The 24,324-nt window shown below is 47.8% G+C and overlaps 1 protein-coding gene across 1 annotated transcript in view; it reads left to right on the plus strand.

Moving 5' to 3' along the window:
* Window positions 1–4,675: 4,675 nt before the first annotated feature.
* The window catches only part of COL7A1 (collagen type VII alpha 1 chain), a 215,617-nt gene continuing 195,968 nt past the window's right edge, over window positions 4,676–24,324 (plus strand). Inside the window, exons 1-6 of the mRNA XM_063941553.1 lie at window positions 4,676–4,726; window positions 9,905–9,975; window positions 16,561–16,796; window positions 17,368–17,548; window positions 22,353–22,512; window positions 22,954–23,047. Coding sequence (XP_063797623.1) covers window positions 4,676–4,726; window positions 9,905–9,975; window positions 16,561–16,796; window positions 17,368–17,548; window positions 22,353–22,512; window positions 22,954–23,047 — 793 coding nt within the window. The remainder of the gene's footprint in view (window positions 4,727–9,904; window positions 9,976–16,560; window positions 16,797–17,367; window positions 17,549–22,352; window positions 22,513–22,953; window positions 23,048–24,324) is intronic.

A 24,324-nucleotide genomic window follows, 5' to 3' on the forward strand; every position in this document is an offset into this window, starting at 1 on the left:
CCTCCATCAGCGGTCCCCCCCTCACCCACCCCTCCCCCACCAATGGCACCCCTGCACCTGCCCCTCCACCACCTGCAGCACCTTCGGACCTCCTTTCCCATCCGCCGCAACACCCGTACCTGCCCCTACCCTACCCATGGTGCCTGCGGTCCCCTACCCAACCCCCGGCACACCTGTCCCTTCCCATCCCACAGCACCTCCGGAACCCTTCACCCATCCACAACATCCCCACACCTGCCCCTCTCCCACCCGTGGCACCCCTGCCCCTCCCCCACCTGCGGTGCCTCCGGACCCCTCCCCCATCTGCATCCCCCACTCCTCTGCCCCTCCCCCACGCGCAGCACCTCCCGAACCTTCCCCATCCGGGCCCCACCCCCACTTCTGCCTCCCCTCCACCCGCAGCATCTACAGACACCATCCGCAGTCCCCCCCGCACCCGCTACATTCTGTACATCGTGCCCTGCAGGTGCTGTTCACGCCGTCGCAAGGGGCTGCGCCTCCTTCACCATCGCACGCCCTTTCATTGTGCAATATTTAACCACTAACAAAGGAATGCAGGTAATACTCCATATAATACAAATATTAAACCCCAGAAAGGCATGCAAGGGTTAAGGGGGCGTAGCCCCTTGCGACGGTGTGAAGAGCGCCCGTAGGGCGCGATGAAGCACCTAGTATATATATATATATATAAATGAGAAGTGGCACTCACGGGACTTGATTGATAAAAATAAGACTCAGGACACGGCGGTCTCAGATGAAAGATCTTTCAGCTGAGACCGCCGTCTCCTGAGTCTTATTTTTATCAATCAAGTCCCGTGAGTGCCACTTCATTGATTTAGCTACAAGGTCCCACAGACCTGTTAGGAGGCACCTGGGCATTAACTGGAGGAGGAGAGAGTGCCGGCACTTATATATATATATATATATATATATATACACGCCATATGTAGATATCTGGTACTTGGGGTGAACAGTAGCAGCGTACTCACAATAGTACTTTCACAATAGTAGTTTAGATACACATACCTCTTTCACTTACACAAACCTCTTTCAATTAAACAGACACACACATGCCTCTTTCGATTACACACACACACATGCATCTTTCACTTACACACACACGCCTTTCACTTACACACACATGCATGTCTTTTACTTACACACACTCACATGTCTCTCACGTAAACCCACACTCACATGCCTCTTTCACTTACACACATATGCATCTTTCAATTACACACACACAATTACACACACACACGCCTTTTTCAATTACACACAGACACAATTACACACATACATGCCTCTTTCACTTAAACAGACACACCCATGCCTCTTTCAATTACACACACACAATCACACACACACACACACACACACACACACAACGCCTCATTCAATTACACACACACACTCACATGCCTTTCACTTACATACACACACGCCTATTTCAATTACACACAGTTACACATCCACAATTACACACACATGCCTCTTTCAATTAAACAGACACACACATGCCTCTTTCAACTACACACACAATTACACACACACCACGCCTCATTTAATTACACACAATTACACACACACACACACACACCTCATTTAATTACACACAATTACACACACACACACTTCATTTAATCACACACACACACACACACACGTCTTTTTCACTTAAACACACAACTTTCGTTAAAACACACAGACACACACCTCCCTTAAAAACATCAACACACATAAACACAGTCAGTGTTGCCAATATTTATTAAAGATACCCCCAGTAATCAACCCCATACACACACATACACCACACACACACACACACCACACATACACAGTGCAGCAGCATGAGGCAGGTGGTGCCAGTGCCTACCTTCGGCTAGCAGCAGGATGGAGGAAGAGAGAGCTTCAGACGGCCAGCTCTTCTGGAAGTGCCTGTGATCAGCTGTGCGCTGGAGCTCCCCCTAGCTGCAGCCAGCTGCCAGCTCGTCTCTGTGGATACGAGGAGGCAGCTGCTGCAGCCGTGTCACGACACTGACACCGCTCCTCCATCCACATTCGGCTCAGCGGCGATGGCTTGTCGGGCAGTGGGAGGCAATGGAGGACAGGTGCCCCCTTGAGGTCAGGAGCCTGGCGGCAGCCGACTCCACTGCCTCCCACAGTTCCGCCACTGGTTCGACAGCGTCTCTAGGTCAACATGAGTTTTTCATAATTTTTTTTCTTTTTTTGAACTTTTTCATACTTTACGATCCACGTGGACTACAATTGGGAACGGTACCCTGTGCCGAGCGCAGCGGTAGTGGAGCGAGGCACCTCGCTCGCCATGCGAGGGGACACGTGCACTAATTGGGGTTCCCGGTCACTGTACGGAGAAAACGACACCAAAAAAACATCAAAAACTCATGTCGACCTTTTGACTTGTCGACCTAGACCCTGTCGACCTAGAGACCCTGTTGACCTAGTTACTGTCGACCAAATAGTGGTCGACCTAGTTACTGTCGACCAATAGTGGTCGACCTAGACACTGTCTTCCATACCATGTTGCTTCTATACTATGTTACTTTATACATATTATATTATGGCAAACAAAAATGTTAAAAAATCCATCCATCCACTACTTGTGAAAAACAGCTTAGCCGTGTTTTGTATGTCGTGCCAAATTGAGCAAAATAGCAAAGATGTAAGTGGAAACGCTATGCCGCCTCCCACTGGGAGTGTATTTTAGCTTAGCAGAAGTGCGAACGAAAGGATCGCAGAGCGGCTACAAAAACTTTTTGTGCAGTTTAAGAGTAGCTTCAAACCTACTCAGCGCTTGCGATCACTTCAGACTGTTCAGTTCCTGTTTTGACGTCACAAACACGCCCTGCGTTCACCCAACCCAGCCTGCGTTTTTTCTGGCACGCCTGCGTTTTTCCAAACACTCCCTAAAAACGGTCAGTTGACACCCAGAAACGCCCTCTTCCTGTCAATCACTCTGCGGCTGCCTGTGGGACTAAAAAGCATCGCTAGACCCTGTGTAAAACTACATCGTTCGTTGTAATAGTATGCCACGCGTGCGCATTGCGCAGCATACGCATGCGCAGAAGTGCCTTTTTTTGCCTCATCGCTGCACAGCGAACGAAAGCAGCTAGCGATCAACTCGGAATGACCACCTCAATTAAGTTCTGTATGTTCTGCAAAGTATGTCTTATCTCAAGTTCATTACATTACGTAATCAGTTACAGACTTTGGGGAATTGTATATTATAATTTTGTGTATGTTTTGCATTAGCAGCAGAAGTTACTGTCTTACTTCCGCAGAGATATAGGGGCCTCTTTATCATTCAATATTTGGGAGCTATTCCCTCCAAAATAGCCATTTTCGGGGGTACCAATGAATATTAAGGATCCCCCAGGTGTACCATGGAGGGGCACAGCAGATAAGTCCAATATCTGCAGGGGTCACTCCATTTTCGTCCGCAAATGCAGCCCCCATAGGAAGTATATATATTGCTTACTATTATAAAAGTTTTTATGTATTTGAAATGAATATATATTTAAAAAATGACTGCTTTAAAAAAGCCCATTTTTTTAAATGTTTTTCTTATACTAACGCCATTCCTCGATGCCATTCACGAAACAGGCACCGTGGCAGTACACGTACTGTATGCTATACTTGTGAAATAGTATTAACCCCACCTACTAACGCCTAAGGTATGAGCAGTGATGGAATAAGGGCCACGTGAACCTGGGCCTGACAATCTTCAAGGGCCTATTATGAGAAGCAGAAGAGGCGTGGCTATTGGTGTGTAGGTGTGGCCGTTGCTGTGTAGGTGTGGCCAGTGCGGTGTGAATGCAATCATTGTGTGGGTGTGATCAGTGAAGTGTGGGTGTAGCCATATTTTTAGCCATGCCTCCAGAATCCCCCCAAAAAGGGACTGTGTTTTGTGGCCACTCCCACTAGCAGCATGTGGCCACGCCCATTTTCATCACTCCGTACCCATAAGGAAATATTTCTACTTGCACCACTGCCTGCAGGATTCTCCCAGCCTCCTCCTGGCGCTGAATGGCGTCCATTCACCGCGCTTGCTGCTGGTTTGCAATGTGACAAAGTGATTTCCAGCCTCCCGCCCTAGAGACGCTGCGGCCCGTGGGTGGGACAGTGAAACAGTGCCGGAAAAATGGGACTGTCCCGCCGGAATCTGGACGGTTGGGAGGTTTTCTGTGCTCATCAGGAAAATGTCCCTGGAAATCAATATTAATTTTTGTATCGATATTATGATGTTACTATGACTTACCATTGACTTGTTGCTTTCTTGCAGGAATAGAAGATGATCGGGTCAACTGCCCTGCTGGTGGCATTGCACGCGTTACTAATACTCCCGGATCGAAACTCCGCTCAGGAAGGTATGTGGCAAAGCAACGTGTGTATCTGTCACTGTGGAGATGTACCAAGCCTTGGAGAGTGATAAAGTGGAAAAAGTACCAGCCAATCAGCTCCTAACTGTCATGTTACAGGTTGTGTTTGGAAAATAACAGGAGCTGATTGGTTGGTAGTTTACCTCTTTACACTTTGTCACTCTTTAAGGCTTCGGACATCTGCACCTGGGTGAGTTGTGAGACGCGGACAAGCGTTTGTCACATTCAGAGTACAGTAAGGGCGGAGTGGGGTCGTGTCGCAAAGTTCGACTAACATGGCCACTGAAAAGTCTCTGACGCAGCCTCCTGCGTGCTCTGACGCTAGTGTAAGTGTAAAGTTGATGATGATGACAGTGTGTGATTGGTCGCCCGCACTGAAACCACACCCATTTATGCAAAAAAAAAAAAAAAACGGACTGATGCAGCCTTGCTGTAGAAGTGATTTTACACACGTTTTACACCAATAAAGACTGATGCGGACTTAGTCGTGGATCTGGGAGCCTGCCCATACGTTCTACAGTGTTGCCATTAAAAATAAAAAGTTTGGTGTTTTTTTTTTGCCTGCTTTGCTAAGCATTGCGGATGCATCAGTTCACTTGGGTACTTTCAATCTGACCTATCCCCCCATTTTCAGGATTCTGCACTCTCATGATGACCCCTAATAGTGAGGTGACGGACCTTTGTACATTCTAGTATAATGTGGTAAATGGTAAATACACAGGGCCGGTTCTACACCTTGTGGCGCCCAGTGCAAAATTTTCCACTGGCGCCCCCCCCCCCCTCCTTCACTGCAAAACAGTTAGTAGAAAAAAAATAGGGGCGTGGCTTCATAGGGGAGGGGTGGGGCCACAGTTATGCCCACAGATTTGCCCCAAGTAGCTGTGCCCCCCCAGTTGATTTGCCCCCAGTAGATTTGCCCCTGTAGCTATGCCCCCAGTAGCTGTGCCCCGTCGCTTGTTGCCTTGCCCCCAGTAGTTGTGCCCTCTGTTGCTGTGCCCCCTGTTGCTTTGCCCCCATTAGATTTGCCCCAGTAGTTGTGCCCCCTGTTGCTTTGCCCCCAGTAGTTATTCCCTCTGTTGCTGTGAAACCTGTTGCTTTGCCCCCAGTAGATTTGCCCCAGAAGAAGTTGTGCCCCCTGTTGCTTTGCCCCAGTAGTTGTGTCCCCTGGAGTTGTGCCCTCTGCTGCTGTGCCCCCTGCCGCTGTCAAACACACACACAAAAAAAAACAACAATACTTACCACTGCCCTGCTCCTGCTTCCCGACCACCGCTGCTGCTGATGCTCTGTCTCTAGCCTCCCGCGGCTCCTCTCTATGGGAGAGACGTCATGACGTCTATCCCATAGCAGCGCTGCACAGACACTAGAGGTCAATACTGACCTGTAGTGTCTGTCACTGGAGCCGGCTGCAGCGAACGCCCACACAGCCCACGGCGTCCGCTGCAGCCGGGGAGCGGGGTGCGGGTAGGCGGCGGTGCCTGCGGGGTGACTGCGGCCGCGCCCCCAGGCCGCAGCGCCCCGGGCGCAGGCACTGCTTGCCCGCACCAAGAACTGCTCCTGTATATACATAGTAAGAGCTTCCTTTCCTGTTGTTTTTGCCTTTGTTTTTTTTTTTAAATTACTAAATTATTAAAAACAAGTCTGTTAGTACCGTAACTTAACCTGATTATAGCCTCACTCCTCCCGGTGTGCATTCTGATTTACAGTATGGGGGTTATTCAGGTCGCATTGCTAATCGATGCAATAACCCCGTTGGTGCTGCGATAGTGTGCACATGCAGGTCCCGCGTCCTGCTCTAGCAGCCAATGTGATCTGTATGTGTATTGCAGCCTTTAGAGGCCTCTTTGTGCTCAGGGAGGGAAATATTCCACTAGTTTGTGATATTTCGTCCTCAGCTGATGCTGTTTGCACATGGCCCATGCTGAACCACAGTCACTTCTGCAATATGACTCTGTTTGGATAAATGCAGAGCTGGCAATAGTTTAGAAGAAGTTAGAGCGTCACCTGGTTACTGAGGAATCTATGTTATAAGTCAAAGGGAGGGGGGAATGTAATAGGGTGTGAGAATCAAGAAGTGAGAGATTTTGTGAGAGTTCTCCTGTGGTTTTTTTTTTTTTTAAAGTGGCAATCATTTACATGGCAAAACCAGGTTTTATTTGCCATGTAAACGATTGCGGCTTTAAAAACAAAAAAACAGGAGACCTCTCACAAAATCTCTCACTTCTTCATTCTCACACCCAATGACAATTCCCCCTTGGTGAGAGATACCAGCCAATCAGCTGTTATGCTACAGGCTGTGTTTGGAAAATGACAGGAGCTGGTTGGCTGGTACTTTATCTATGTCCACTTTATCTCTCTCCAAAGGTTAGGTGGCCGTGCGGGATGCTGGGTGAACTCAGATGTTTTTTTTTAAAGGGGCAATCTCTTACAAGGCAAAACCATGCCTTGTAAGAGAATGCCCCTTTAGAAAAACATCTGAGTTCAGCCAGCATCCCGCACGGCCGGTCATTACATCCGGCCACAAGTCTTAGTACATAGACCCGCTAGTTGGCACATCTAATCACATGACACTGTGAAGGCGGTCCTGGCAGCACTCTACAGCCCCCATTGTGTCACCGTAACAGATTCGTTATAGTTTTGCACTCTCCTCCTCAGTAACTGTAAAATTGTAACAGTCATGAATGAGAATGGAAGAACTGCATTTACCATACAGATAAGGTGAAGGTGGTCAATACTGGAAAATAGGGACTTTCTGAGGGATAAAATAGTCCAGGGCAGAGGCAGGCTGCAGCGCTGACCATATAGTGCAGGGGGACCCTATTAGCACATATAAACATACATGTTATGATGTAATATATGTGCTAGCTCGTCCCCCCGGGGAACGGCTGTGCTGTTTGTATCAGGCGCCATGCGGCACCCGGGACTCAGCATAAGGCAACACACTCCTTCTAAGCCCGCCCCCAGACTCCTGTGAAACCAACCAATGGTCGCGTGCGGGCGAACCTAGAAGAAGGGTGATGCCTTATGCTGAGCCCCGAGTTCCCATGGCACCTGATACACATGCACAGCCGCTTCCCGAAGGAACCAAGCAATGGCAGTCTGCGGGCGGACCTAACAGAAGTGTGAGGCCTTATGCAGGTACTGAATGGCGCCTGATGCACAAAGCGCTGCAGATCCCCAGGGGAACCAGGCAGCACATATATTACATACAGCATACCTCCCAACATGACCCTCTCCAGGAGGGACAGAATGCTCTGCTCCTGGACTTCCCTCTTAATTTGTGATTGCCATCACCTGTGCTGAAACATCTTTCTTATCCATTAACCTGTTCAACACAGGTGCCAGCAATCATAGAGAAAGGGAAAAGTCCAGAAGCAGAGCATTGTGTCCCTCCTGGAGAGGGTCATGTTGGGAGGTATGCATACAGCAGAGAAGAGAACATGTATGTTTATATGTGTTAAGCTGTTCTTCCCTGTACTATATGAGCAGCAGCAACCGCTGGTCCAGGGGCAAAGTCTGTAGAACCTAAAATAATACCTGGTAATTAAGGACAGTTTGCGACTCTATAAGTGGTGTCTTAGCAGATGACGCCAGCGTCTTGTCATAGTTATGTATGTTAGGGGTGGGATTAGACTGACACTTAACCAGTCTACCTGATTCCACCTTATAAAATAAGCCAGAGGTTCTCAAACTCGGTCCTCAGGACTCCACACAGTGCATGTTTTGCAGGTCTCCTCACAGAATCGCAAGTGAAATAATTAGCTCCACCTGTGGACCTTTTAAAATGTGTCAGTGAGTAATTAATACACCTGTGCACCTGCTGGGTTACCTGCAAAACATGCACTGTGTGGGGTCCTGAGGACCGAGTTTGAGAACCTCTGCAATAAGCAATCATGGTCTAGAAGAGAGGGGGGAGGTTAAAATCGCCCCTCACATATCCCGGCTCCTGCCCTCTCCAACTGCACCAGGGATGAGCACTGACACTGACCAAATCTTAATGACCGTGGGCGTGAATTATCCAAGTTTGGAGAGAGATAAAGTGGAGAGAGATAAAGTACTAACTAGTAACTAATCCGCTCCTGACATTTATTAAACACAGCCTGTAACATGACAGGAGCTGACTGGCTGCTACTTTATCACTCCACACTTTTTCACTCTCCAGGGCTTAGTACATCTGCCCCAGTGTCCTCAATTCAAAATAGAGATGCTAAAACAAAGGTGCAGCTCCGATCAGACCCATAATATTAGCACAAAACCTCTCCCACCAAGTTCTGTAACCTTACAGTGTATAGTCTATATTTATTACTATGATGCATCTGCTCTGTGAAACATAGGTGTCAGTATATTGAAAGGAGAAAAACCGTACCATCTGTGAAAATGGGTATTTTCACCAGCTACAGGGCCTAGCGCTGTCCGAGAGCCTAGAGTGCGTGCACAGAACTACGGGAAGATGGCACAGCGGCCATTTTCCAAGTGATTTTCCTACTGCACATGCGCAAAACACAGGAAACATGGTACTGCGCCATACAGGAAAAATGGTACCGCGCCATTTTCCCAGTGATTCCTGCAGCGGTTGCTGCTGCGCCGCAGGACTCCGGAGGATGAGTATTAAAAATAATAGATGCGGTGTGGGCCCCCTGGACCCGCACACACTGCACCCATTATAAATATGCCAGAATCAATGTGTCTTTGAGACCATGTTTTGCACCTGTTTTTCCAGGAAAAATGCTGCCTGCTCAGCCCAGGTGTTATACATTACTCTCTATGGGGAAACTGCTCTCATGGAAGGATTGGGAAAGAGATGTCATTTAAGAGACATTCTCAAGGCAGAATATAAAATAATTACCACCTAGAGGGTATACAGTACAACCAGGTTTTTTTATTTTTTTTGTTTTGTTTATATATATTTTTTGGGTGGGGGACGGGGATGCATATTATTATTTTTTTTATTCAGAAATTATAATTTTTTTTACTGTATTTCATGTTTCATTCTGTCTGTGAGTCTCTCCTCTGTTTTACTGATCTGGTGGCTTTCCTTTGGTTCACACTATGGACAAACTAAAAACTTTTCCGTTGGAAAAATATCCTTTTATGTGGATTTTTAAGGCTTCACTCAATTCATTTTAATACTTATTGATGAATCATTTAGGAATGGTTGTCATCTGGTCCTATGCAACCATTATAAGACAACTGTTATAAAACGATGGAGCCCTTTAATTGCTGTCAGTGGGGCTTATATTATATTTCATTTGGAACTAACGAACATGAGAAGTCAGCAGTGCGTCCTACTTTTTAACATCAATATAATTATCAGCTCCCAGTCGGGGACTATCTATAACTATAATAGACTATTAAAATCTGCAGGATGACTTTGCTGTTTTTGAACGGGTTACCCACATTCAGATGAATTGCATTTATTTGCTAGTATACAACCTCCTGCAATTTTCTTTGACCGTGGGTGCAAAACTGCACTAATACATTCTTTGCTGGTCTTTTACTCATTATAGCACTGGTCTTTAGCAAAAGTGCTGAGTGCATTTAGCAGCCATATTAAGTGTTATATTTGGGCTGCTGCACGGTCAGTGTGAGCCAAAGGCTTTCAACAACAATATAAGGGTATGCAGTGGCGTCACAAGGGGGGTGCGGCCCGCAACCGGATGTCACCCTGTTGTGTGTGGGTGTGTGTGGTAAGGAATATAGATTGTAAACTCCCATGGGGCAGGGACTGGTGTGAATGGCAAAATATTCTCTGTAAAGCGCTGCGGAATATGTGTGCGCTATTTAAATAACTGGTAATAATTAATAAATAATGCCTTCATTGGGAAGGTACGTGGCCACAGAATAGTACCAATTCACATTATACCGCACAGTAGTGTCTGTTATTCACATTACACCACACAGTAGTACCCCTTATACACGTTATGCCACACAGTAGTACCCCTTATACACGTTATGCCACACAGTAGAGACCCTTATACACATTATGCCACACTGTAGAGCCCCTTATATACATTACACAATGGTAGAGCTGCTGTGGAAGTAGCTGCATTTAACTATTTACTTGTTTAATTCAAATAAATTTAAAACACTATATACTGTATGCCCCGACTGACCTGCCCTCATAACCCTCCAATACCTCAATAAAAATAAAGCCCCAAATGTAATCCCCCAAAGACCTAATAACCCCCCAATCTCTGAATGAAAAGAATGCCCCAAAACTGACACCTCCATATATGATAATCTCTCAATGCCGCAATAAAAAATAAGATTTTAAACCTACCGGTAAATCTTTTTCTCCAAGTCCGTAGAGGATGCTGGGTACTCCGTAAGGACCATGGGGTATAGACGGGCTCCGCAGGAGATATGGGCACTCTAAAGAACTTTTAGTATAGGTGTGCACTGGCTCCTCCCTCTATGCCCCTCCTCCAGACCTCAGTTAGAGAAACTGTGCCCAGAGGAGATGGACGATACGAGGAAAGGATTTTGTAAATCTAAGGGCAAGATTCATACCAGCCCACACCAATCATACCATATAACTTAGAATATACGCAACCAGTTAACAGTATGAACGAAAAAAACAGTATCAGTCAAAGATCGATTCCAACTGTAACATAACCCTTATGCAAGCAACAACTATATACAAGTCTTGCAGTTTTAGTCCGCACTGGGAGGGGCGCCCAGCATCCTCTACGGACTAGGAGAAAAAGATTTACCGGTAGGTTTAAAATCTTATTTTCTCTTACGTCCTAGAGGATGCTGGGGACTCCATAAGGACCATGGGGTTTATACCAAAGCTCCAAACCGGGCAGGAGAGTGCGGATGACTCTGCAGCACCGATTGAGCAAACGCGAGGTCCTCATCAGCCAGGGTATCAAACTTGTAGAATTTAGCAAAAGTGTTTGAACCCGACCAAGTAGCAACTCGGCACAACTGCAATGCCGAGACGCCTCGGGCAGCCGCCCAAGAAGAGCCCACCTTCCTAGTGGAATGGGCCTTTATCGAATTAGGTACCGGCAATCCAGCCATAGAATGAGCCTGCTGAATCGTGTTACAGATCCAGCGAGCAATAGTCTGTTTAGAAGCAGGCGCGCCAATCTTGTTGGCTGCATACAGGACAAACAGAGCCTCTGTTTTCATAACCCTAGCTGTCCTGGCTACATACATTTTCAAGGCCCTGACCACATCCAGGGACTTGGAGTCCTCCAAGTCAGCCATAGCCACAGGCACTACAATAGGTTGGTTCAAATGAAAAGAAGAGACCACCTTAGGCAGAAATTGAGGACGAGTCCTCAACTCTGCTCTATCCACATGAAAAATCAAGTAGGGGCTCTTGTGAGACAAGGCCGCCAACTCCAACACCCGCCGTGCAGATGCCAAGGCTAATAACATAACCACCTTCCAGGTGAGAAATTTTAATTCCACCGTTTGAAGAGGTTCAAACCAGTGTGACTTAAGGAACTGTAACACCACGTTAAGGTCCCATGGTGCCACTGGTCGCACAAAAGGAGGCTGGATGTGCAGCACTCCCTTCACGAAAGTTTGGACTTCTAGGAGAGAAGCTAATTGTTTTTGAAAAAATATAGATAGGGACGAAATCTGTACCTTAATGGAGCCTAATTTTAGGCCCATATCCACTCCCGTCTGTAGGAAGTGGAGAAAACGGCCCAGATGAAAATCTTCCGTAGGAGCATTCTTGGTTTCACACCAAGATACATACTTCCTCCAGATACGGTGATAATGCTTCGCCGTTACCTCCTTCCTAGCCTTTATCAGAGTAGGGATAACTTCCTCCGGAATACCTCTCTCTGCTAGGATTCGGTGTTCAACCGCCATGCCGTCAAACGCAACCGCGGTAAGTCTTGGAACATGCAAGGCCCCTGCTGTAACAGGTCTTCCCTGAGAGGAAGAGGTCACGGATCTTCCGTGAGCATTTCCTGAAGATCCGAATACCAGGCCCTTCGAGGCCAATCTGGAACCACGAGTATTGCTTGTACTCTGTTTCGTCTAATTATTCTCAACACTTTTGAGATGAGAGGAAGAGGAGGGAACACATAGACCGACTGAAACACCCATGGTGTCACTAGGGCGTCTACCGCTACTGCCTGAGGGTCCCTTGACCTGGCACAATACCTCCGAAGCTTTTTGTTGAGGCGTGACGCCATCATGTCTATTTGAGGAAGTCCCCAAAGACTTGCTATCTATGCAAAGACCTCTTGATGAAGTCCCCACTCTCCTGGATGGAGATTGTGACTGCTGAGGAAGTCTGCTTCCTAGTTGTCCACTCCCGGTATGAAGACTGCTGACAGAACACTTACGTGATTTTCTGCCCAGCGCAGAATTCTTGTGGCTTCCGCCATTGCCGCTCTGCTCCTTGTCCCACCTTGGCGGTTTACATGAGCCACTGCTGTGATCTCTGATTGAATCAGAACCGGTAGGTCACGAAGAAGATACTCCGCTTGTCGTAGGCCGTTGTATATGGCCCTCAATTCCAGTACGTTGATATGTAGACAAGCCTCCTGGCTTGACCATATCCCCTGAAAATTTCTTCCTTTTGTGACTGCTCCCCATCCTCGGAGGCTCGCGTCCGTGGTCACCAGAACCCAGTCTTGAACGCTGAACCTGCGACCCTCTAGAAGGTGAGCACTCTGCAGCCACCACAGGAGAGACACCCTGGCCCTGGGGGACAGGCTTATCTTTTGATGAAGGTGTAGATGGGACCCCGACCATTTGTCGAGAAGGTCCCACTGAAACGTCCTCGCATGGAACCTGCCGAAGGGAATGGCCTCGTAGGCTGCCACCATTTTTCCCAGAACTCGAGTGCATTGATGCACCGACACTCTTTTTGGTTTTAGCAGGTCCCTGACCATGTTCTGGATGTCCTGGGCTTTTTCTATTGGTAGAAAAACCCTCTTCTGTTTCGTGTCCAGAATCATGCCTAGGAATGATAGTCGAGTCGTTGGAAGCAACTGTGACTTTGGCAGATTGAGAATCCAACCATGTTGATGTAACACTCTCAGGGAGAGTGACACGCTTTTCAGCAATTGATCCCTTGATCTCGCCTTTATCAGGAGATCGTCCCAGTACGGGATAATTGTGACACCCTGCTTGCGTAGGAGCACCATCATTTCTGCCATTACCTTGGTGAAAATCCTCGGGGCCGTGGAAAGCCCAAACGGCAACGTCTGAAACTGGTAATGACAGTCCTGTACCACGAAACGTAGGTATTCTTGATGAAGAGGAAATATGGGGACATAAAGGTTGGCATCCTTCACGTCCAGCGACACCATAAAGTCCCCTGCTTCCAGACTGGATTTCACAGTCCGGAGTGATTCCATCTTGAATTTGAACTTTTTCAAGTATAGGTTTAGTGATTTTAGATTCAAAATTGGTCTGACCGAACCATCCGGCTTCGGGACCACAAACAATGTTGAATAGTACCCTTTTCCCTGTTGGCCTAGGGGAACCTTGACAATCACTTGCTGTTGACACAGCTTTTGAATTGCATCTAATACCACTCCCCTCTCCGGGGAAGAAGTTGGCAAAGTCGACTTGAGAAATCGGCGAGGGGGCACCTCTTCGAACTCCAGTTTGTAACCTTGGGATACAATTTCCAACGCCCAAGGATCCACGCCCGATATGACCCAGACCTGGCTGAAGAGTCGAAGACGTGCCCCCACCGGTGCGGACTCCTTCCGTGGAGCCCCAGGGTCATGCGGTGGATTTAGCAGAGGCCGGGGAGGACCTCTGCTCCTGGGAACTAGCCGAAGCAGGTGTTCTCTTACCTCTACCCTTACCTCTGGCGAGGAAAGAGGAACCCCGACCTCTTCTGGACTTATGCGACCGAAAGGACTGCATCTGATATTGTGGGGTTTTCTTTTGCTGTGGGGGAACAAAAGGCAAAAAAGTAGATTTACCCGCGGTAGCTGTGGAAACCAGGTCCGCGATACCATCCCCAAACAAAACTTCACCCTTGTAAGGTAAAACCTCCATATGCTTTTTAGAGTCGGCATCACTCGACCATTGGCGGGTCCACAGAGCTCGCCTTGCCGAAACTGCCATGGCGTTGGCTCTGGAACCAAGCAGCCCCACGTCTCTTTGAGCGTCTCTCATATACAAGACTGCGTCCTTAATGTGGCCTAAAGTCAGGACAACGGTATCCTTGTCCAGGATATCCATGTCAGCCAACAAGATATCTGTCCATGCTGCAACAGCGCTACAGACCCATGCCGATGCTATTGCCGGCCTGAGTAAAGCCCCTGTGTGTGTATAAATAGACTTTAAGGTAGTCTCCTATCTACGATCCGCAGGATCCTTAAGGGCCGCGGTGTCTGGAGACGGTAGCGCCACCTTCTTGGACAGACGCGTTAATGCCTTGTCCACCCTGGGCGAGGATTCCCAACGTACCCTGTCCTTTGCAGGGAAAGGATACGCCATAAGGATCCTCTTGGGAATCTGCAGTTTTTTATCTGGAGTTTCCCAAGCTTTTTCAAATAATTCGTTCAGTTCATGAGATGGAGGAAACGTTACCTCAGGTCTCTTCCTCGTAAACATGTGTACCCTCGTGTCAGGAACAGAGGGGTCATTTGTAATATGCAAAACATCTTTTATTGCCACAATCATATAATGAATACTTTTGGTCACCTTAGGGTGCAACCTTGCCTCATCATAGTCGACACTGGAGTCAGAATCCGTGTTGGTATCAGTGTCTACTATTTGTGATAAGGGACGCTTTTGAGACCCTGATGGGCCCTGTGACCCAGCCAAATCCGCGGATTGACTCCCTGCTTTTTCCTTGGACTCAGCTTTGTCCATTCTCTTATGTAATAAGGTCACATTAGCATTTAAAATATTCCACATATCATACCATTCATGAGTCGGCGTCGCCGACAGAGACACCACAATCATCTGCTCCACCTCCTCCTTGGATGAGCCTTCCGCTTCAGACATGTCGACACACGCGTACCGACACCCTCACACACACACAGGGATCTATCTATAAGGGGACAGGTACCCAACAAGGCCCTTTGGAGAGACAGAGAGAGAGTATGCCAGCACACACCCAGCGCCAACTGACACTGGAAACAATTCCCAGATATAGCGCTTTAATATTATGTCAATCGTGTAATACACTCACTGCGCCAAAATGTACCCCCCCCCCCCCCTCTTTTTCAGCCCTGTATCACCGTTCTGCAGGGGAGAGTCCGGGGAGACTGCTTCTCTTCAGCACACTGTGGAGAAAATGGTGCTGGTTAGTGCTGTGCGACCAAGCTCCGCCCCCTCTAGTGGCGGGCTTCGGTCCCGCTCAAATTTACAATTAATGGCGGGGGATAAACATATTCACTGACTCCGCAGCCTATATGTGTCTAATATGCCAAAAAAAGAAGTATATATTGCTGCCCAGGGCGCCCCCCCTACACCCTGCACCCATCAGTGCCTGCCGTGTGTGTAACGTGTGGGAGCAATGGCGCGCAGCGTTACCTCAGTGAAGATCTGAAGTCTTCTGCCGCCTTTGAAGTCTTCTTTCTTCTTATACTCACCCGGCTTCTATCTTCCGGCTCTGCGAGGAGGACGGCGGCGCGGCTCTGGGACGAACAGCGAGGGGAGTCCTGCGTCCGACTCCCTCTGGAGCTAATGGTGTTCAGTAGCCTAAGAAGCAGAGCCTATCATTTAAGTAGGTCTGCTTCTCTCCCCTCAGTCCCACGATGCAGGGAGCCTGTTGCCAACAGGACTCCCTGAAAATAAAAAAGGGAAAAAACCTAACTAAATTCTTTTATCAGAGAAACTCAGTAGAGCTCCCCTGTAGTGCACCCATTCTTCTCTGGGCACAGAATCTAACTGAGGTCTGGAGGAGGGGCATAGAGGGAGGAGCCAGTGCACACCCATACTAAAAGTTCTTTATAGTGCCAATGTCTCCTGCGGAGCCCGTCTATACCCCATGGTCCTTACGGAGTCCCCAGCATCCTCTAGGACGTAAGAGAAAGTTATGCCCCAGATGTGACCCCCCCCACAGAACTGAAAACCCCAAACTCTCAAGGAAAATAATGGATCAAAACTGCCCACCCATTTACTAATAATCTCCCAATGCCTCACTGAAAATAATACCCTAGAAGTGCCATCCCAGACTCGATAATCCCACTATGCTTCAATGATAATAATGTCCCAGAATTGGGGCAGAGAGACCTGTGCCGCAGAAGCCTGAGGAGCAGAGTGAGGTGCTGCAGCTTCTAACGGAGCGAGAGGTGCTGCAGCAGCAGGAGCAGAGAGAGGTGCTGCAGCATCAATGTAAAGAGATGTGCTACAGCAGCTGGGGCAGAGAGATGTGCTACAGCATCAATGTAGAGAGAAGTGCTGCAGCACCCGGGGCAGAGAGAGGTTCTGGAGAAGCCGAGGCAGAAGGAGGTGATGCAGCAGCCAGGGCAGAGAGATCTGCTGCAGCATCTGAAGTAGAGACATGTGCTGCAGCTTCCAGGAAAGAGAGAGGTGCTGCAGCAGTGGGGGCAAAGAGAGGTGCTGCAGGACAGAAGTAACCCTGCACAGATACAAGCAGACAGTGAGATATACAAAAGATGTAAAAAGGGCGGGCAGAGCTCCGACGTGTGCCGGCTGTCAGTGTCTCCTGCTGTCTCCTCAGACCTGCCCTGCACCTTACCTAGTCTCCAAGTCAGTGTTTGCCCCCTCAGCTTCTCCTCCTCCTGCTCTGTGGCTGCCAGTACAGTGGGTTGCGGGAAGGGGGGTGGTGAGCAGCAGCACGCCGACTAACTTTTTTGGCACCCTCGCTACACCCCTGGGCCGTTGGTGATCATGCCACCAGGTTCTCAGGTTTGCAAATAACCAATGAAGGATGAGTTAGTTCCACCGTAATGTAATAAGATATATTCAAATATCATTACCTTATTATACAGATATTGGTCTTCATTGGTAGAAACGAAAGTATGTCGCTAATTATTTATTTCTCTTCTCTTCTTTGCAGCGAGATGTGAGAATGTTTATGACTCAGATATAGTATTTATCGTTGATGGATCGTCTAGTATTGGGAGGGCGAACTTCCGGATGATTAAGACGTTTATGGAAGGACTGGTCATCCCCTTTATAAATGTTGTCCGAGAGGACGGAGTACGGTTTGGGCTGGTCCAATACAGTGATGATCCAAGGTGAGACTTCTAGATTAAGCAAGAAGACAACTGATGAAGGTTGACACAATATTGTGCGACATCCTCATGTTATCATCAGCAACTCCACCATTCCACCTGAAGCTAAGTACATTGTCATAGGTGGAGTTCAATGCGATAATACAAGCTACGTTTGCTGGGCCCCCATGCCCGAGCTCGCTCTTAAGGTCCCACATAACACTCCACACAGTGTTGGACTGGCCCTCAGGGTCACTTTGCAAATCCCTGGTAGGCCCTACCGCCTGAGGGCTGCACCACTAATATCAGGCTACAGAGAGTGCACTCAAATATATAGTGTTACTCTGTTAGAGGTTCAGAAACATTTGGGTAAATTTACTATGATGGGAGTTCTATTTAAGATGGGATGTTGCCCATAGCAACCAGTCAGATTCTACTTCTCATTTATCAAGCACCTTCTAGAGTATAATACATGGAATTTGATTGGTTGCTATGGGCAACAACCCATCTTAGTAAATTTACCCCATGGTCTCTAATTGCTTTTCATGCCTCTGTGGAGGCTGGTATCACCCCATGGTAACTGGCCACACCCCTTAAACATGGGGCCCCTACCACTGCATTGCCCCAGTGGGCCCTTCATGACTCAGTCCAAAACTGACTCCACCATACCGCGCGGCATTCTGGGGCACGATTCCGGCAGTGATGTTGGTGGTCACAAACCACCACATCACTGCAGGGAGTCAGGCGAGCCAAAGGAGACTTGTGCAGAACGGATCTCCTAATCTAAAGCCGGGGCATACAGTGGGATGCCTCAGTCGCATGTGATGCGACTTTGCCAGCTGAAGTACTTCTGGCTCCGGTTGCATCACATGAAACATCGCCAGCTAAGGGGTCAAACTGACTCATTACATGCCGCCTGCCGCTGCGGGCCAGAGGAGAGGAGCAGCAGGGACGCAGCCACGGGGAGAAGGAGGAGGAGGGTGGGGCACTCGGGAGCCGCAGCAGCACACTGTAATTGGTGGCGGCGCCGCTGCAGCTGTCCCTCTCCTTCCACATAGGCTGACTGTGAATGCTGGGATGATGCGCTTCCCTAATCACAGCAGCGGCGGCCAGTCTATGTGGAATGAGAGGTACAGCTGCAGCGGCACCGCCACCAATTACATTGCGCTACTGCGGCTCCAGTCCCGAGTCCCCCTCCCAGCCTGCCCGGGATCATCATCTGCCTGACCATCTGCACCTATCTGCCTGAATGTCTGAGCCAGTAAGTATAATCTATTTTTTCTTTCTTTCTTTCTTTCTTTCTTTCTTTCTTTCTTTCTTTCTTTCTTTCTTTCTTTCTTTCTTTCTTTCTTTCTTTCTTTCTTTCTTTCTTTCTTTCTTTCTTTCTCTTTCTTTCTTTCTTTCTTTCTCTTTCTTTCTTTCTTTCTTTCTTTCTTTCTCTTTCTTTCTCTTTCTTTCTTTCTTTCTTTCTTACTTTCTCTCTCTGTCTTTCTTTCTGTCTGTCTATCGTAATGTGTAAAAAAGGGGACGCTGTCTGCCGTAATGTGTAAAAAGGGGATGCTGTCTGCCGTAATGTGTAAAAAGGGGACGCTGTCTGCCGTAATGTGTAAAAAGGGGATGCTGTCTGCCGTAATGTGTAAAAAGAGGACGCTGTCTGCCGTAATGTGTAAAAGGGGCACTACCTGGTGTAGTGGCGCTACTGTGCGGCCTAATTTGAATAATGGAGACTACTGTGCACCGTAATATGACTTGGTATTTTTATGTGGCCACACCCCTTCCCCATGAAGCCACGCCCCTATATTTAATATAAAGGGGGGGGCGCCAATGCCATTTCTTGCACACAGCTCTAAAATGTCTAGTTACAGCACTGTTACTAGGTATCCATATCCCTGGCCTTGAGCAGGTCGCCCTCCAGATCCTCTCCAGGGGTGAGAGGGTGGACTTGGACGGGATGGGGGTGGGGGGGGGGAGGCAAAGCATTTTATTTTACTGGGCCCACCGCTCGCTAGTTCCGCCACTGAACCAGGGCTTGGGGAAATAACTGGGTATAAGGAGTGGGTGTCTATAGCTGCGTACACTAGGGGCTGCAAACAAAAACTGTGAGTATGTGTCCACCTAACATATAAATTCATTATTTTCAGTAATTGGGGAAATAACTGTTTGTGCTGGAGGTAGAAGAAGAAAATAATAATAATTCAACTTCAATACAGAGTTGTAGTTGAAAGTGAGTCATAGTTTTATTTTTATGCATCACATTTGACAGTTTTAATATTAGGGATTGGGTGAAGTTAAATAATTTAGCACACTAAATTATTTCAACACCAACTGGTCATGTTTTCAGGATATCTTCCTGTGGAAATCGGAGGGATAATTACTGACCCACCAAAATAGATTAACCTATACAATGTTAAAGAAATCCAGAAAAGATACTTGAGTGCTACTCAACACATGGCATACACCCTTGTCTTTTTGCAAATCAGAATATTCTATTTAGATTTTCAAGCAAAGAATTGATGGGGGTAATTCAGATCTAATCGTAGATGTGCTAAATTTAGACATGCGGGGGGACGCCCAGCACGTGACTAGTCCGCCCCGCTGTGTCTGAACCGTACCCGATGCGTCCCGGGTAACAATGGCTGCGTGTGATGTCACACAGCCGCCGCGGCCCGCCCGCACAACAGTCCGGACAAGACTGCGTTGTCTGGACCGCTCCCCACCATCGGTGTGTTAACACTGTTGGCATGCCCCCTCCCGCCCCGCGACCACCTCTGCCTGTCAATCAGGCTGAGGCAATCGCAACCCTGAGATGCTTTTAGCATCTCACTGGGCTCCCGGGGTGTGCGTGTACACACCCCAAAGGGCTTCAGACTGCGATCGCTGCCACTGCAGTGATCCAGTGTGAATTAGGTCCTATGTTATATCCAGTATTAGTACCATCTGCTCTGATGCCAGACAGACTAATTAGCAGACTTTCTGGGGTAGATTATATAGCATGTCTGTGTTATATGTACTATGTGCAGAATTTATACAGGATGATATGAAATGAAATTGAATATAAACATCTATTCTCTTCCTTTATAAATTTCAACTGGGAATCTTCTGCAGTCCAAATGGAAATATCCAATATGGCCCAGTCTAAAGTGACGGGCGTTATGCAATTATAGACGCCTAATAAACAACTGAATCACCCCCTATATGGCTCTACAAAATGCCAAGTCACAATGTTTATGACCGAGTGATATTTAATGATAATTAAAGTACCAGCTGTCACAACTGAGGGCCTGAGCTGACGGAAGGCAGCCTCAGTTGTAGGAGCTGAGATGTACCGGAACCTGGGAGGTTGTATCAGACCCCTGGACATGTAAGTAACATGAAGAGAAACCGCCCGAAGGCGTGACCACGACAACTTGAGTAAAAGTCAATGATATTTATTTATGACAAACTCCATGCATCACAGTAGCAGTAAAAAGTAACATAAAAATCAGCAGAGAAATAATAATACAGTTCCGGGGTACTACAGGGTGGCAGGGGCCACAGAGCTCTGGTGGTATGAGACAGTTCTTATTATCTGCAAGTTGGAAAGTCCTTACCAGGCTCAACTGTAGCAATGAGGAAAGCCCAGGGTCGTACCAGCTGGTGTTCCAGGGAAAGCTGGACTGCTGTAGATAAAATGCTGCTGTGGGTACTGGTTAGAACCAGACAGGTGTTGGCACGGAGTGGATACTGGCTGGAACCAGTTAAATAATAAATAAGGCTTGAGAGCGATGCAATGTAGATGAAATGTAGAATTTGAGAGCGGAGAAATAATAATACCGGTGGAGAGTGGTAAACTGCAGAAAGGACACCGGCCCTTTAAGAGAAGCTGTACACTGCTGGAAGCTGAGCTGGAAGCAGGTGATGTTGTAGCTGGAAACAGGTGAGTCCAGAATGGATCGGAGAGTCAGGCTACACCGCAGATGGAATGCTGGTGCGGGTCTCTATAGCAGAAGTCTGGAGACAGGAGCTGGAACCTGGAAGACATTCACAGAAGAGAGACAAACTGGAACTAGGTTTGACAACCAAAGCACTGACGCCTTCCTTGCTCAGGCACAACCTATTTATACCTGCAGCAAGGAAGGCATTGGCTAGGCAATTATGCAAATTAATAATACTGACAACGGATTGGTAGGAATGATCAGCTGACAGAATCCAAGATGGCTGCGCCCATGCAGACACTTGGAGGGAAGTTTGGATTGTAATCCATGTGGTCTGGAAAACAGTAATGGCGGCGCCGGCCACCGGAGACAGGAGACGCCAGGCTGACAGATGCACATCCGACCACGCGGACACAGCGGAGGCCGCGGCTGACGTAATTGCCACTCTGAATGCAGAAGCTCAGGGACGGCGGCGGAGGCCGCGGGAGACGCCATGCCAGATGTATAAGGCGTTACTGTGACTGCGTCCAGAGAGACAGGAGAGGATGCGGGAATGTGCACATCAGGATAACAGATGGGATCCGGTCCTGGAGCGCTGAGCCAGCCTTAGGATGCATCTGATAGGTAAGAAATGGCGTCCAGATACCCGGATCGTGACACCAGCTATACAGAGTGGAGACAGCCTTTCAGTGGTCTATTTTTAGACGGTTCCTTATAATCAACTCGGAACTGGTGACATCACTGAGGCACGAGGCACTCTAGTCCTCATGACTGAATATATAGCCCACAAATTAGCTGACCCCCTGAAGACGGAGTAGGGGAAGGGTACAATTTAATTAAACTTGTCCCCTGTATAAACGGTGGCGCTAAGTTGTCTGGTTCATCTGTATAAACGTCATTTATTTCTTCTGCAGAACAGAGTTTGAATTTACCCGCCACAGAAATGGGTCGGAGGTGATTCAGGCCATCAGAAACCTCGGGTACAAGGGAGGGAACACACGGACTGGTGCTGGACTGAGATATGCCACAGACAACTTCTTTGGGCCCTCTATAATCCGGCCTGATGTACCTAAGGTATGGACAGTCCGATATTATCACAATGCATGTATGGCGCTGCGGGGGGAGGTTGGGCAGCAAGTCCCTCCTACAATGTCTGTCCCAGTCCCATAAGGTTTGGGATTTGAATGTAAAATGCTGGAGGCAGGTAACAGTGCCGCTAGGCCAATTTGTTCCACTGGAGAATGTCTTTATTGTCTGTGTATTTTTGCGACTGCAAATAATTGTTGGTTATACAAAACAAGGTGGACCTCTGCGTAGCCAGCGTTGGTGCACATCTGAAATAGTCCTCAATAGAACTTTACAGCGAATCTCTAGATGAGACTGACTGCTGTGTAAGACTCTGTTGGGTATACAGTGACCAATAAATAAATAAATAAAAGTTCACCCCTGTATTTAAACGCAAGATTCATTTTGTTCTCTTGATACGTGGATCATTCATAATTGTGTATTTTCCAGGCTGCGGTTTTGATAACAGATGGAAAGTCTCAGGATGACGTTGACCAACCTTCCCAAAGACTAAAAAATCAAGGAATAAAAATATTTGCTGTGGGTATGTGTCAGAGCTTAAACGTATAAAGTTACCTGCATCTGACAATGTCTGTAGCTTTGTCTAACAACCAGATTGTCACCGCATTTGGTAGGGAGACTTATTTTCGCGCAAAAGTAGGAATGTGATGTCACAAGAGAGTCTTCTGCGGTGCAGGATTACACTTTTGCAGCTTTGTCAATGAGTGGGCAATATGGATGGTGTAATGGTTAGCACTACTGCCTCACAGCACTGGGGTCATGGGCTCCATTATCACCATGGCCCCAACTGTGTGGAGTTTGTATGTTTTGCCCGTGCTTGCATGGGTTTCCTCCAGGTACTCCAGTTTCCTCCCACAATCCAAAAAGTATATACTGGTAGGTTAATTGGATCCCTACAAAAATGAACCCTAGTGTGTGCCCATCTAGTCTATAGGGCAGACTAGATGGGCCGGGATGCGGTTATGTTACCAGCGCTCGGGATATCGGCGGTCAGTGTGCCCACGCCAAGATCCCGAACTATAAAAATGCCGGCAGTTGGAATGCTGACCTACAGGGTCTATTCCCACCCCGACACCCATAGCGTGGGAATAGAACCTGCCGGGAGCGCAGCGGGCCCGCAAGGGGCTTTGTTGCATTATCACCACTTCCCCCCCATTGCTGATGTCTGCTGCTGGTGTTGGTATGCTGACCGCTGGGATCCCGGCAGGCGGCATAACGGGTATCGGACTCAGGATCAACACCCATTGGTCGACAGTGGCTAGGTCAACACTATAAATAGATCGACACGGGCATTAGGTTAACATGGACAGGTTACCGTTCCCAGTCGTAGTCTACGTGGATCGTAAAGTATGAAAAAGTCCACAAATTATTATTTTTTTAAACTCATGTCGACATATTTTCATGTTGACCTTGTTCATGTCGACCTAATGGCTGTGTCGACCTATTTCTAGTGTCAACCTAGCCACTGTCGACCAATGGGTGTCGACCCAGAGTCCGGATACCGGCATAACATACCCAATCCGATGGGCCGAGTGGTTCTTAATTGCCGTCAAATTCTGTTTCTATATTTCTATGAGCCACCTTCCTGGGTCCTTGTGCCCACTCCTTCACACCTGTTGTCCGCATGTAACATGTGTGATATAAAGTGGCTGTGTGCTCTACAAGATTTTAGTTTTGCTCATTATAATTTACGTGAAGGATTTCAAGCTAACCCCGGTCACCCTTGATTGAATAATTGGGAAGAGGAGACCCCCCCCTTAAAAAAAAAAATTTTTAAACGAATGCCTCATCTTTTAAAAG

The sequence above is a fragment of the Pseudophryne corroboree genome, chromosome 9 (genome assembly GCF_028390025.1).
Source record: "Pseudophryne corroboree isolate aPseCor3 chromosome 9, aPseCor3.hap2, whole genome shotgun sequence".
NCBI lineage: Eukaryota > Metazoa > Chordata > Amphibia > Anura > Myobatrachidae > Pseudophryne > Pseudophryne corroboree.